This window comes from Ceratotherium simum, chromosome 9 (assembly GCF_057802395.1).
Source record: "Ceratotherium simum simum isolate JZ-2026a chromosome 9, ASM5780239v1, whole genome shotgun sequence".
In the NCBI taxonomy this organism is placed as follows: Eukaryota; Metazoa; Chordata; class Mammalia; order Perissodactyla; family Rhinocerotidae; genus Ceratotherium; species Ceratotherium simum.
The window spans coordinates 40,830,758-40,846,119 of NC_141908.1; the positions used below are offsets into that span (position 1 = coordinate 40,830,758).

At 37.2% G+C, this 15,362-nt stretch overlaps 1 protein-coding gene across 3 annotated transcripts in view; it reads right to left on the reverse strand.

Moving 5' to 3' along the window:
- PLA2R1 (phospholipase A2 receptor 1) overlaps window positions 1-15,362 on the reverse strand; it is a 112,874-nt gene that overhangs the window by 37,039 nt on the left and 60,473 nt on the right. For all 3 annotated transcript variants that reach the window (XR_015553205.1, XM_087435282.1, XM_004428276.3), the window contains 2 exons: window positions 5,216-5,418; window positions 2,967-3,112 (listed from right to left, as the gene is read on the reverse strand). Coding sequence is in view for 2 of the 3 variants with exons in the window: in XM_087435282.1 (XP_087291408.1) it covers window positions 2,967-3,112; window positions 5,216-5,418 (349 nt within the window). In the remaining variant the exon portion in view is untranslated. The remainder of the gene's footprint in view (window positions 1-2,966; window positions 3,113-5,215; window positions 5,419-15,362) is intronic.

Sequence of the window (15,362 nt, forward strand, 5' to 3'; positions counted from 1 at the left end):
CATTTTGGAACATCTTTTCCATCGAGGAATTTTTACTGCTTTACTATTTATTTACTACTCTTCTATACTATTTATACTACTTTACTATGCTTTGATTTGTTGCTTTTTTGTCAAATGTTCATGTATCCTTTGAAAGTTAATCACCACCACCCCCATTTAACAAAAAGTACACAGCAGATTTGAGGTTCTTTCAGATCCCAGTGTAAACAATTCCACAGCGAATCAGTCTGAGGCATGGTAGATTAACTTCAGCAGTCACCATTGGGTTAGACTTGGCAAGAAGCCCCACAGAGAACCATCTTCCCTCCTCTTAGGCAGAGGACAAATATGTCAAACCACAGAGTATTCAATAAATCAAGCAATAAAGCCTAATTGTACAACGAACCGTCTCACTAAGATAATTTTCTGAGAATAATTTTGAAGAATTAAAGATTTAAAAGATTCAGAAATCATGACAGATGCTTTATTTTCCTTAGTGCAGAGAAGCAAGCATCCCCTTCTCAGATATTTGAGCTACTCTGCCAGAACGATACAAATGAAAGTAAATTGTGACTTAGAAAATCCGAGAGATCAGTGGGGCCTGGTTGGTCACTGCCATGATTACAACTTACATTTAAGGCTGTGGGAAGGTAAGGATGCTGCCTTAAGGTTAAACCAGGCATATTAATCTCAATGGTCTCGGCTGGAAATCCATGTCACTCTCCCTGCATTGAGAATTTTTCATTCCTTTCCTCACTGGATTCAGAGCTCTACACTTTTCCTACTGTATACCAGCTCCTAGAAGATGAACTGCTATTTATTTTGTCTCCATAAACTCCCTAAAATTGTATAATTTTTAATAAATAATATAATATAAATATAATAAACAATAAAATAGAAATAGATAAACTGTGCCATAGGAAGGAGAAGAAGCATATATGCTAACAATGATAATTGGTTTATTTGCTATAATTAAGCATCAGATTTGGCTAAACTCCCTGGCAGTCTGGGCAAAAAGTAAAACATACAATATATAGCTTTCATGATTAGGTGCTGAAGATCAATAATTTGACAGATTCTTGGCACTAAATTCTATGAGAAATTCCAAGTGTGAGAATGTACATAGATAGAAATGATGTAATAATATTTGATCTTACAGCAAATTTGGAAGCAGTTTGAATGTGGTTGTTCATAGAGCAAACTTCACTATGTGCAGTATGAGAGTAAGTTTTGCAAGGGGCTAAAGTCTTATGAAGCAAAGTCATAACTTAGAACAATGGAGACCATCATGTATCCCTTGGATCTGTGGCCCCACACCAGATTAACAATCCAATTAGCCAGGAAGCTTCTTGAGCTTTTCTTCAGCCTCAGAGAATCTGACTCAGCAGTTCTGGTGTGAGACAGAGCGCTCTGTGCTAAAAGGTGTCCGAAGTGAATGATAATCAGCCAGGTTTGGGAGCCATGGTCTCAGGTCAGCATTTCCTGTAGGGACCAGCAGTACCATGGGATGTTGATAAATGTTCTCAAAAAAAGAGTTTTGGGGTCAAAGAAAGTGCTTCCTTCTAGGAGACTTTATAATGCCAATGTATATGGCAAATTTCCAAGATTATGCCTTGTTTTGCAAACATATTTGATCACAAAATTCCCTTTTTTCCCCAAAGAGTAATCCATGAGACACACATTGGGAGATGCTGTCAAAGACTCTCACCTTTAAGGCTATTTTTGTAGATGCTGGAGATGAATAATTTGATAGATGTTACGTATTAACTTTCTTATGGGAGTGTCTTAAAGGACACTTATTTGGAAGGCCAGGATTTTCCTCAAAAAAATAGTTCTGGATTTTCTCTAGATTCAGGCAACTGTTTCACTGAGACTCCAGATTTCCAGAGCTTGGAGCAGAGTGCCTGGTGTTACACTTGTTTTCGTTAAATAAATGTATGGAGCCATGGGGGCATATCCCTCTTAGACCACAACATCCTCAGGGGCAGGATTTTGTCTGCCATGTCTATTGGATTCTCCAGCCAGCTATGCATGTAACAGTGCCCCTTCCATAGAAGATATTACCAAAATGTATGCTGACAAGAACATTCTAGAGAAAGAGACCAAGGGATGGGAAGAGAATATGACGGCTGTCTTCAAATATTTGAAAATAGAGTAGACTTGCTCTGTATCGCTCTGGCTTACTAACAAGGTGATCTTTGAAACCAGCCTCCAACCATGGAATGGGCTTTCTGACAACTAAAGAACCCTCTGAAACTGAAAAGAATTTTGCAAACAGTAGATGACCATGGAAATGTGGTGGAAGGAATTCCTGTATTGGGTGGGAGGTAGCACAAGACCTCTTAAGTTTCTTCAAGTTTAAATTTAATTGATTTTCTAACTCCATGGAATTCAAGGTTCTGTAAACTTGCAAAGTGGATGCAGATAAGTGAATGCCTGTTTCCTCAAATGTAAAATTAGGAGGTTGGATTGGAATTTTGTTTTTTAAATCAGTGGGACTTTCTTTTTTTCAAACAAAATCTTACATAGACTCCTATTATACACAAAATAACTAGAAGTAGAGCTGGTTGGAGCTGCTCTGATGAATCAGTGAGCAAGGAACCAGGAGCTCTGCCCACTTGGCCCCCTCCCGCTCTTGGGGTTCCAGGATCCCTGGGATCCTCAGACAACACTTTGAAAAACACTGGGCTAGATAATTTCTAAGCTTGGCAGAAAAGCTCTAAAATTCTGATTTGAGGCCCACAGAAAAGATTTCAAATATCAAAGCAATCATCACTTTGTTCTTTGTTTTATGGAAGAAGAACTTGGTGCAATTTAAATACAGTTATATGTACACATTTTTCTTTCACAACTAGTGTCTAGTTGGTTTTAGGCTTAAAACAAATACTTGAGATTTTAAACAAATATTTGGGGTACTCTTCCCTAAGAAGCCATTACTGGGAGACAGATTATTTGACTGCAATTTTTCAAAATTAACAAGTATTTACCAATTAAATTTTGAATATAAAAGCTCATTCACAAAATTCTCTTCCTCAATATGGGCAAAGCTTGCAAGATGAGCTCCAAATTCTTCACAAAATGTTTCAGCTTCTCTCCATGTTCTTTTCATCAGGACTTTTTCACTATGGAATACCTGTATAGTAAAAGAAGAAAAAATGTGGACACTGTCACGGATAAGGTGAAGCTGTTTAATTCTAGACAAGAAAATAACATTAATATAACTATTATATTATTCATTATGTCATTATTCTCTATGAAAAGCTTGACCCAGCAGGGAGAAATAACATTTAATGAACTAGAATGTGTCTAGTTGTCAAAAAAACTATCTCATTTTATTATCATAGCAAATTCATGAGGAGGATATGATAAGCTCAGTTTTATAAATGAGTTCCTTGAGGACTGTTTTTTCCCCTAAATTTCCTGTGACTGGCATATACTTGTCCCTTAATAAATGTTTGTCAAAAGATGAGGAGAGTCAGGCTAAGTGAGGTTACAAATTTCAGGTCACGCAGCTACAAACCAGCAGAGCTAAGATTAGACCCAGTTCTCCTCGCTTCCAGAGTCCATGAATTGCCATCCCACCAGACTGCCTTCTGACAAATTAACATTGGCTGAATGATCATGAATCTGGCTGACCTATGGCAAGAAGTGAGAAATGAGACTTGGGAGCTAGGGCAAGTATATTTCTAGGGTCTTTGGGTCTTAGCTGTGCCTAAATTCTCTGCTGTTTCTCAGCTGTCCTCACAGTAGCAGGAAGAAGTCCATCAAATGGAGGGTCTGCTTTTGACTTTATTTAAGATCAAGGATGAGGGACTGAAGACCCAGAGCTCCAGATCCTGGGCCCCTGCACCCTGCTCATTTTTAACTGTCTCTGATGCCAGGCAGTCACCCTGCGGCCAGGCTTCACCAGGCTCTGATTTGCAGGGACCAGAATGAATAGCTTTCCCAGTTCTGTGAACCACAGTGCAGCCTTTCCATCTTTTAAATTATACGTCAATACTTGCCTCCTCTGGGAACCTTTTCTCAAATCACTTTAAAATCATAAAGCCTACTACTATGCCCATCAACACACCATACATTTGTTGACATATCAGGGAGGCATTTAGTAGAAAAAGCACTGGACCAGGAGTCCCAAGACCAGGGATTTATTCCAACTCTGTCAATAAATAATTGTGATCTTGGGCAAATCACTACATCTCACTGCCTCAGTTTACTCATTTCTAAGGTTTAATTTATTGGTCTGTGAGGTCATTTCTGGGCCTATTATTCCATGAATTTAATGTAGGATTATACATGTGTACATTTAAATTGAGTGCATTCACAGGTGTTTCATGCCATCTATGAAACTGCAATATCTCTAGAGATAGAGGCTGTCTCCATTCTGCTCTGCATGTGCCCACGTGCCAGAGGAGAACTTTCTCCCAGGCTTTTGGAACTCTCTATTTATAAAACAAACCAATTACAAAACCACCGAACAAAAACATCATATTTCAAAAAATGTATTTCTGGGCCGGCCCCGTGGCTTAGCGGTTGGGTGCGTGCGCTCCGCTGCTGGCGGCCCGGGTTCGGATCCCGGGCGCGCACCGACGCACCGCTTCCCCGGCCATGCTGAGGCCGCGTCCCACATACAGCAACTAGAAGGCTGTGCAACGATGACATACAGCTATCTACTGGGGCTTTGGGGGGGGGAAAAAAAAATGTATTTCTGACAAGAAAATTGTAGGTACTGATTTAAAGGTAGGATCTAAAGCTGCTTTGCAAAAAGACATTTATTCACACATATATATACATACGCACACGTATATATCAACTGTGTGTACTAATTTGTTTGATCTTCAGGTGTCTGACAAACTGCAATAGCAATTCTTAACAGCAGAATGGTATTATTCCACAATAAGAACTTTATTCATTTGCTTACCAATGACATGGAATTGTACCATTTCAGCACCCGATGAATGTCTGCCTTGTTCATTTGGTATATGCAATAAGAACAATATTGACTGGGGCCTTGACATCAGCCCTCATGAGGAAGACTTCAATGTCACCAGGGATATGTCAATCTTTTGACTTAAAAATTATTTTGGAATATAACTGAAAGGATAGAGACTGTCAGCAAAGATGCATGAAGTATCTGCTGTGCGCCAGGACTGTTCTGGAACAAAGGAATTTGGGATACATGGACAAAATCGAAATAATGTTGGTCCCATTGAGAATGCCCACGTAACCTTGGCATCACCTTGAAGCAACTGGCCAGGCCAGGCTCTGACTCCCAGTCCAAATAGCAGGGGTGAAAGGGCCATCTCTCTTCATGCTCAGTTTTCTCCTGATTTTCCACCGGTTGCTTGCACAGGGACATTGCCTTAAAGTGTTTACAGTCTTTCACTTCCCAGCGACCAGGTGGACTCCTTCCTCGCATGACAACGCAACCACCACTGTAGCCTAAAAGCAGCAAACAACACATTTTAATACTAGATGATCAGAACACTTTGTGCTTGGAAGTCAGCTCTTTAGAGTGTTGAATAATTGACATCTCATAATGAAGCACCCAATAAGAACAATAAAGATAAAAAAGGACGCTTTATTGGTATGATTATCTCATTTCTCTTCATCTCTGGAGAAAAGATTAGAAGATGGAAATGTGAGAGAAGAGAGACTGTGAAGCCTGAAATTTGGGCATCTTGAGCTCAGATGGCAAATGATGGGAAACTAGGAGCTGTTCCAACTTGGGAACAAAATATCGCTATATCTCATCAAATGCCAACATCCCTCTACTTTGAATTATTGAGCTTTTTCACTGTGCAGAGAAAAATTTAACTCACCATTTATTGAGTACCTACTCTATACACTGTGCTTGGAAACCCCATTGTGAAAAATCAACAATGAAAAATGCAGAGTGCTCATCCTCTGAGAAATAGATTCAATGGAGAAAACACATAAATGATGGATTCAAGGCAGACTGCAAGGTACATAACAGAAAACCAAACTGTAAACCATGGGAGAGTGGAGAGAATGAGATAAATTCTAAATGGGGGGAAACTCTGGGGGTAGGAATGGGGCAGACAACAAGGAAAAGGGAAAGACCATTAAGATATGGACAGAACTCCATTTCATTCTTTTGTGTATGTTTGAACATTTTGGAAAATGAAATATATTTTTCCACAGAAACAATTTCTAAGTTGAGTTAAGAGTCTCAAATTTTTCATCAAATCTATACAACTCATAAGACAGCTAAAAATTACACTTCAAGTTTCAGTGAATAGTAGAAAAAAATCCCATTCCAAAAATAGAATAAAAATTGAGTAAGAATGAACTTCTTTTTTCTTGAATCCAGACTGATCATTCAATTAACTAAATCAACATTCAATAACAACAACAAAATTGTGCATCTACTTCTACATAGCAGGCTAGGCTGTATATTAGCTGCTAGAGATAGAAGGACAAATCAAAACAAACAAAATCCAACTCTTAGTTTAATGTCAGGCACAGACACAAACTATTAATTGCAATAAACATACTGTGTGAAGTGCTATCAAAGGTGTATTCAAATTTCTGTGAGGAGACTTCAGAAGGAGTGATGGAGTCTGCCTTGGGATGTCAGTAAAGGATTTGCAGAAAGTGACGTTTGAGCTGAATTTTGAAGGATGAAAAGAAGAAAAAGAGTTGACAAGGAGTGCTTGAAAAAAGCAAGCAATTATAGATGGAGCACCTGAAGACTTGTGATGATTCTGGACCTAAAGGCACTTTTAAAAATGTAGTCACTATGTACTAGATATTTGTCTTGCTTAATTTCCCCTCAGAAGTAACGGCTTCAATTTTTTTAGATACAGGGTAACAGGCATTATCCTTGTCAGCCATATTTGGGTTGTATATGCTCACAGAAAGACGAAAGAGAGGGAAAATGAAGAGTGGGGGTGAGAAGAAAAAAGACAGAGGAAGACATACAAAAAGCCTCTCTTAAAGGAATGGAAGAGTTTGTGAAAGAGGAGAAAGAGTAAGGAGCTAAAGAATGAGTGTTGTGTCTCCAACAATCCTGGGTGCATAGGCACTGGGCATCACGCCCATCCCCAAGAAGCTCACAGTCGTGTATGTGTGCATGCTGATGTATCACAGAGACCCGCAAAGGTGAAAATGACCAGTCGTAAACAAGAAAACATGATTAGCATGACATATAGAAGAAAAGGAAGTCAAGAGAGAGTTGGTCCAGACAAAGGCCATCAGTCAGCTCCATTGGCCAGACAGCTAGTTAGTGTTAAAAATGAATGATTGAGGGCCAGGCCAGGGGGAGAGATTATAGCATGCAAACACAACCTGCCATGAACGGAGCTTTGCATTCCTGATGAGTGTAGTTTTGGAATACAGCTCACAATCTAGCTGAGTCATGAACAATAGAGGAGATGCTGCAAGCTCTGTGCAATGAGATTCTAATGAAATTGAATTGTGGAAATCCATGTGGAAGCTCAAAACATAATATACTAATGGAGTTGCTCTAGTTGGAAGAGGAGGGAAAAATTGCACTCCCACCTGATTCCTCCATCCTTGCTTTCCAGCAGGCTTTGACTTGGAGACTGAAGTCTGGGGTTCTAGTCCCAGCACAAATATTTAGTAACTTGAAACTTGAACAGGTTAATTAATCACAAAAAACCTTGTCTAAAATATGGGGATAATAATTCCTTTTTTCTCATAGGTTTTCAAGAAGATCAAATGAAATAATGTATTAAAAAGCACACTGAAAGTATGAAGGGCCAAAACTACCCCTAATATGTTGCTACTATTCTTACCTTGACTGTTTTCATTACAAAACCTGGGGTTTTGTGCCAGGAGTTCTGCCCGCATGTTCAAAGAATTTTTAAAAAGCTTGAATCAGCAAGTTTAAAATGTAATATACTTTTTTGTTGGTCTTGCATTTTGTCTTACTTTCCTACATCAGACAATGATTAAATAACTTTGGTTTTAGACACTATAGATATTCAACTCATCTTCATTAGTGAAGAAGGAGATGTTTGTGAACTGCTATGGAGATGAAAAGTGCTGCAGGAGTGTTATTGGTATTCTCAAGTGGTTCACTTAATGGAACATTTGACCCAAATTTTAGAATCTCAGCCCCAAAGAAGCAGTAAAGGGGTGTAATAAAGGGAGATTGGGCTAAGGGAGATATAAACTGGATTTATAATCCTATATTGTGGGGATGCTTGCAAAGCCAAATAATAAGGGTAGAGTGTGGGAAAGAGTGGAGGTGGTTTTTCTCCCAGAGAAATTGTTCTCAAATTCCATAACTCATTTCCCATTGGAGAAGAAAAACTATCATCCTATTCCTCAGTGGTGAATCTCACATTTAAACGGATTCTCCTTACCTGCCTTACCCTCCCTCTACCCACTTCCACTGTCTCCATTAAACATGAACGGGAAAACTTTCGGTTAATTGAGAAATTCAATTCACTATACTAGCCTCTTCTTTTTTTTTTTTTATTATTTTATTTTTTTCCCCCAAAGCCCCAGTAGATAGTTGTATGTCATAGTTGCACAGCCTTCTAGTTGCTGCATGTGAGACGCGGCCCCAGCACGGCCGGAGAAGCGGCGTGTCCGTGCGCGCCTGGGACCTAAACCCAGGTCGCCAGCAGCAGAGCGCGCACCCAACCGCCAAGCCGGCCCAATATACTAGCCTCTTCTAATTGGCAAAGCTATCTAACCATATAAATTGAACTGAGCTAGGAAAGCCTCCATCTTTCACCTTTCTGGCCAAATACCTGAAAACAAACAAACAAACAAAATCTATTTGTGACCTCAGGGCAGGAGGGAATTGTAGCTGGACTGTCAGAGCCTCTAGACAATTTTACTTGAGTCTGTCTAACTATTTTCCCATTCTCTGCAACAACCCTTTCAGATCCTTGCCTCTCAAGTCCTCTACCCTACTGACCTTCCTGCCCGATACTGCGTTACGCATTTGATATGGTCTTTTCCCTATTTATCTTCAAAAACTCTTTGAGGTGGGTATTAGTATCTACAGTTTGCTAAGGGAAAAACTGAGACACAGAGGTTTAGTAACTTGCCTAAGGCCACATAGTTAGTGAGGGTTTGATCCAGAATTTGAAACCAGATTTAACTGAGTCTACTATGAGACAATGTCAAGGTACAGAGTAGGTGGGCGTTCAATAAATAGCTGTTGAATGAATGATTGAATTTTCCCCTCAAGTTATGCTCCTCTATTTCCATGGAGCTCCCTCTCACTCTCCTCTCATTCACATTTTTCTCCTTCGTGTGACCACAGCATTTCCTAGAAGATCTACTATCACATTTTTACCTTGTATGGCAGGTACTTATATGGTTATAAAAAGATATGGAAATACCCAAAGGGTGTTCAGGAATGAGACTAAGTTTGTCCTCATTTATGTGGTAGTTCATTCCAGAACTCTGATGAGCCTTAAAATGGATCAGCCTATCTATCTACCAGTCGGACAGGCTTCTCCTTGCTATATGTAGGGCACTTTCAAGAAAAGAGATCTGACTTGGTCTACTGGGATCCCATTTTCCTTGTCACTGGCAGAAGATTTCCATTAACTTGGGACAGTTGGGGTAAACGTGCTCTGGAATTATCCCATATGAGTGAAATGGCTTTTCTGCAGTGGAATCTAGATCTAGAAACACAAAACTTCTGTCACAGAGCCTGAGTTATGGATGGATACAAAATAGCAGTCTCAAAGTGTTTCTTTTTCTCTGTATAGACACCTATGAAACTCTAATATAACCTGGAAAAGCTTTTTTGACATAACAAGGATGGACTCACGTATTTTTCTTTCACCATAGAGCAGTCTCCATTCATGCTGAATCTTTAATCTAAGTACAAATTACATTTTAGTTTCTAATGCATTAGCTTCTCCCTAAATGAGAAAGGCCCTGCTTAACATCTTTCCCTTTAATCAGTTGTGCTAGTTGGTATAGATCAAAACTGTTTTTCCTGAATAGTTACTTGTCTTGAAATCCCAAGTGCCATAGTCTCTTTGTTGTTGTTTCAGTAAAAATAGCAGGAAATTATATCTTTATAGAAATAGCCCAGCTATAAATGAAGAAACTCCCAGTGAATCAATGGATTTAGGCATTGATCATTAGTGGCTGCTAACATTGCAAAAAATGAGAAAATTGGACATCATGTGCCTCCAGATAGAACACACAACAACCTATGAAATGGTCTTTTAAAAAAAAAACGAAAATCTGAATTGGATCAGGCCTCTAAGTTTTTAAAAGTAAAAATGTCAAATTTATGGAAAATAAAGAAGATAGAGTAATGTATTAAACAACCTATGGGGATGCAATAAAAAAGTCCAGACTGTAGGAAACTCTACAGGACAAACAACTTATCTACATCAACAAATTAAACAAAAAACGACACGGGGCAAGGAAGAGGGAAGCCTAGAGATTAAAACAGACTTTGGGAGATATGTCAACCAACTGCAATGTGTGAACCTTTTTTGGATCCTGATTCAAACAAACTATAAAATGTGTTATATAATATTTATGAGTCATTTAGAAATTTGAGCACTAACTGAAGATTTATGATGTTGTGGAATTATAGTTAATTACTTTTAGTTGCGATAATTGTATTCAATTCATGCTTTTTAAAAAGGAGTCTTTAGAGATAATACTGAAATATTTATGGATGAAACAATATGATGTCTGGGATTTGTTATGAAAAAATATGAGAAGTGGGGGGAGTGGGCAGGGGTACAGATGAAACAAGATTGACCATGAGTTGATAATTGATGACACTGGGTGAGGGATATATGGTGGTTCATCATACTATTTGGAGAACATAATACAAAGTTGAAAAAAATGGCAAAACTATGATTCCACCACAGATTGAATATTTTGATGATATGACATAAGCACAGTATCTCAGCTGAGTTTATAGAAAGCTGCAGGCTTACTGTTCGGTGGTCAATTTATATAGTCAGTCTGGGCCGGATTAAGATTCTGACATGGGGACCAAGCTAATGATTCTTTTGTGACAGGCAGGAAAAAATGTGATTCAGGACGGTGTTTCTGAAAACTGCAATTTAAAAGAAAAAAGGAAACACAGGGGCTTTTATATTGCTATTTTCTTCAGGAAAAGATTTACATTTTCATCTTATTCAGAGACAATTTACTCAATGTCAATCAGCATGAGCAGCCAAACTGAGCATCACGATATTATTTTTGCTTCAGGGAAAAGAGAAAAAGAGTAGTGCCACTCAAATAAATTACAGCAGAAACTTATGAATGACAAGGAGCTCTGCTTCAGTTCCAGATTTTAGACATCCAAATATGCCCCAAGGAAGGTAACATTAAAAACCAAGAATTTTGTCTACTCAAAATGTATTAATTTATTTTGACACATATAGACATTCTTAACAAAATTCCAAAATATATTAGAAATGATACCTGAAATTTTTTTTTCAGTAATAGTGTGACATGGATCCTGACTATTCTCTGTGTTTTAATAATATTCATAGATTTGTAGAATAAGAAGGTTGTTTATTGAAAGAATTTGATGTTTCCTGTTTAGAGCACAAAGTCACCAGTTTCTATATAAATTTCCTAAACTGATGCTTATACACAAAAAATCTAATTTGTCTTAACCTCACTTTGCATGCATCTTTAAAAAGTACAGTTTTTAAAAAAGATATGAACTATATATTTTAGAGCATTTTAGGTTCACAGCAAAATTGAGTGGAAGTGCAGACTTCTCTTGTACCCCTGGCCTCACATATGCAAAATCTCCCTCACTACTGACATCCCATACCCCAATGGTACATTTGTTACAATTGATGAACCTACAGTGACACATTATTATCACCCAAAGTCCATGGTTTATACTAGCGTTCACTGTTGGTGTTGTACATTGTACGGGTTGGGACAAATGTATAATGGCATATATCCGCCTTTCTATTGCACAGAATACTTTCACTGTCCAAAAAATCCTCTATGCTCTGCCTATTCATCCCTCCCTCCCCCCAACCCCTGGCAACCACTAATCTTTTTACTGTCGCACAGTTTTGCCTTTTTCAGAATGTCCTACGGTTGGAATCATACAGTATGTAGTCCTTCAGATTGGTTTCTTTCACTTAGTAATTTGCATTTAAGATTCCTTCATGTCTTTTCATGGCTTGATAGTCTATTTCCTTTTAGAGCTGAATAATTTTTCATTGTCAGGATGCACCACAGTTTGTTTATCCATTCACATACTGAAGAATATCTTGATTGCTTACAAGCTTTGGCAAGTACGAATAAAGCTTGTATAAAAATTTGTGCACAAGTTTTTGTGTAGACATCAGGTTTCAATTCATTTGGGCAAATACCAAGAGGTGTGACTGCTGGATTGTGTGGTAAGAGTATGTTTAGTTTTGTAAGAAAATGCAAAATTGTCTTCAAAAGTGGCTGTACCATTTTTGCACTCCCAGTAGCAATGTATGAGCATTTCTGTTGCTCCACATCCTTACCAGCATTTGGTGTTGTCAGTGTTTTGGATTTTGGTCATTCTAATAGGTGTTGAGTGGTATCTCATTGTTTTAATTTGCAATTTCCTAATGACATATGATGTTGAACATATTTTCATATTTATGTCTTCTTTGTTTAAGGTCTTTTGTCCATTTTTAAATTGGGTTCTTCATTTTCTTATTGTTGAGTTTTAAGTGTTCTTTGTATATTTGGGATAAGGATGCTTGATCAGGTGTGGTTTTTGCAAATATTTTCTCCCAGTCTTTGGCTTGTCTTCTCATTCTCTTGACATTATCTTTCTCAGAGCAGAACTTTTTAGTTTTAATGAAGTCCAGCTCATCAGTTATTTCTTTCTTGGATTGTGCATTTTGTGTTGTATCTAAAAAGTCACCGACATACCCAAGGTCATCTAGGTTTTCTATTATGTTATCCTCTAGGAGTGTTATAGCTTTGCATTTTACCTTTAGGTCTATGATCCATTTTGGGTAAATTTTGTGAAGGGTATAAGGTCTGTGTCTAGATTCTTTTTTTTTTTGTATGTGGATGTCCAGTTGTCTAACAATCATTTGTCAAAAAGACTATCTTTTTTCCATTATATTGCCTCCTTTGCTCCTTTGTCAAAGATCAGTTGACTATGTTTATGTCAGTCTATTTCTGGGCTCTCTATTCTGTTTTATTTATTTGTCTTTTTTTTTTTTTTTTTTTTTGCCAGTGCCACACTGACTTGATTATTATAGCTTTATAGTATGTCTTGAAGTCAGATAGAGTCAGTCCTCTGACTTTGTTCTTCTCCTTTAGTACTGAATTGGCTATTCTGGGTCTTTTTGCCTCTTCATGTAAACTTTAAAATCAGTTTGTTGATATCCACAAAGTAACTTGCTGGGATTTTGATTGGGAAAGTGTTGACTCTATAGGTCAATTTGTAAAGAACTGACATCTTGACAATATTGAGTCTTCCTATCCATAAACATGAACTATCTCTACATTTATTTAGCTCTTCTCTGATTTCTTTCATTAAAGTTTGTAGTTTTTCTCATATAGATATTGTACATATTTTGCTAGATTTATACCTAAGTATTTTATTTTTTGGGGTGCTAATGTAAATGGCAATGTGGTTTTAATTTTAAATTCCACTTGTTCATTGATGGTATATAGGAAAGCAATTGACTTTTGTACATTAATCTTGTATCTTGCAATCTTGTAATAATTGCTTATTAGTTCCAGGAATCTTTTTATTGATTCTTTCATATTTTCTACATAGATAATCATGTCATCTATGAACAAAGTTTTATTTCTTCCTTCCCAATCTGTATACATTTTATTTGCTTTTCCTGTCCTATTGCATTAGCTAGGACTTCTAGTACGATGTCTAAAAGAAGTGTTGATAGGGGACATCCTTGCATTGTTGCTGATTTTAGTGAGAAAGCTTCTAGTTTCTCACCATTAAGTATGATATCTGTGGGTTTCCTGTAGATGTTCTTTATCAAGTTGAGGAAGTTCCCTTCTATTCCTAGTTTGCTAACAGTTTTTAACACGAATGGGTATTGGACTTTGTCAAATGCTTTTTTTGCATCTATTGATATAATCATTTGATTCTTATTTTTTAGCCTGTTGATGTGATGGATGACACTAATTGATTGTCGACTGTTGACCCAGCCTTGCATACCCAGGATAAATCCCACTTGGTTGTGGTATGTAATTCTTTTTACACATTGTTGGATTCAATTTGTTAATATTTTCTTGAAGATTTTTGCATCTATGTTCATGAGAGATATTGATCTGTAGTTTTCTTTTCTTGTAATGTCTTTGATTTTGGTATTAAGGTAATGCTGGCCTTATAGAACAAGTTAGGAAGTATTCCCTCTTCTTCTATCTTCTGAAAGAGATTATAGAGAACTCATATAATTTCTTCTTTAAATGTTTGGTAGAATTCACCAGCAAATCCATCTGGGCCTGGTGCTTTCTGTTTTGGAAGGTTATTAATTATTGACTCAATTTCTTTAATAGATATAAGCCTATTTAGACAGTCTATTTCTTCTTGTGTGAGTTTTGGCAGATTGTGTCTTTAAAGGAATTGGTCCATTTCATCTATGTTATCAAATTTGTGGGTATAGCGTTGTTCATAATATTCTTTTATTACCCTTTTAATGTCTGTAGGATCTGTAGTGATGTCTCTTCTTTCATTTATGATATTAGTAATTTATGTCTTCTCTCTTTTTCCTTCGTGATCCTGGCTAGAAGCATATCAATGTCATTGAGCTTTTCAAAGAACCAGCTTTTGGTGTCATTGATTTTCTTTACTGATTTCCTGCTTTCAATTTCATTGATTTCTGCTCTAATTCTTATTATTTCTTTTCTTCTGCATATTTTGGATTTAATTTGCTTTTTATTTCTAGCTTTATAAGATGGAAGCTTAGATTATTGATTTTAGATGGTTCTTTTCTAATACGTGCATTCAGTGCTATAAGTTTCCCTCTAAGCACTGCTTTCTCTGCATCTCATGAATTTTGATAAATTGTATTTTCAGATTTTCATTTAGTTTAAAATATTTAAAAATGTCTCTTGAGAGTTCTTCTTTGATCTATGTGTTATTTAGAACTGTATTGTTTAATCTCCAAGTATTTTGGGATTTTCCAGCTGTCCTTCTGTTATTGACTTCTATTTTAATTCCTTTGTGGTCTGAGAGCAGACATTGTATGATTTCTATTTGTTTAAATTTGCTAAAGTGCGTTTTGTGGCCCAGAATGTGGTCTATCTTGGTGAATGTTCCAATGAGTTTGAGAAGAATGTGTAATCTGCTGTAGTTGGATTAAGTAGTCTCTAGATATTAATTATATTCAGTTGATTGATGGTGCTATTGAGTTCAACTTTGTCCTTACTGATTGATTCAGAGATGGATTTGTCCATTTCTGATG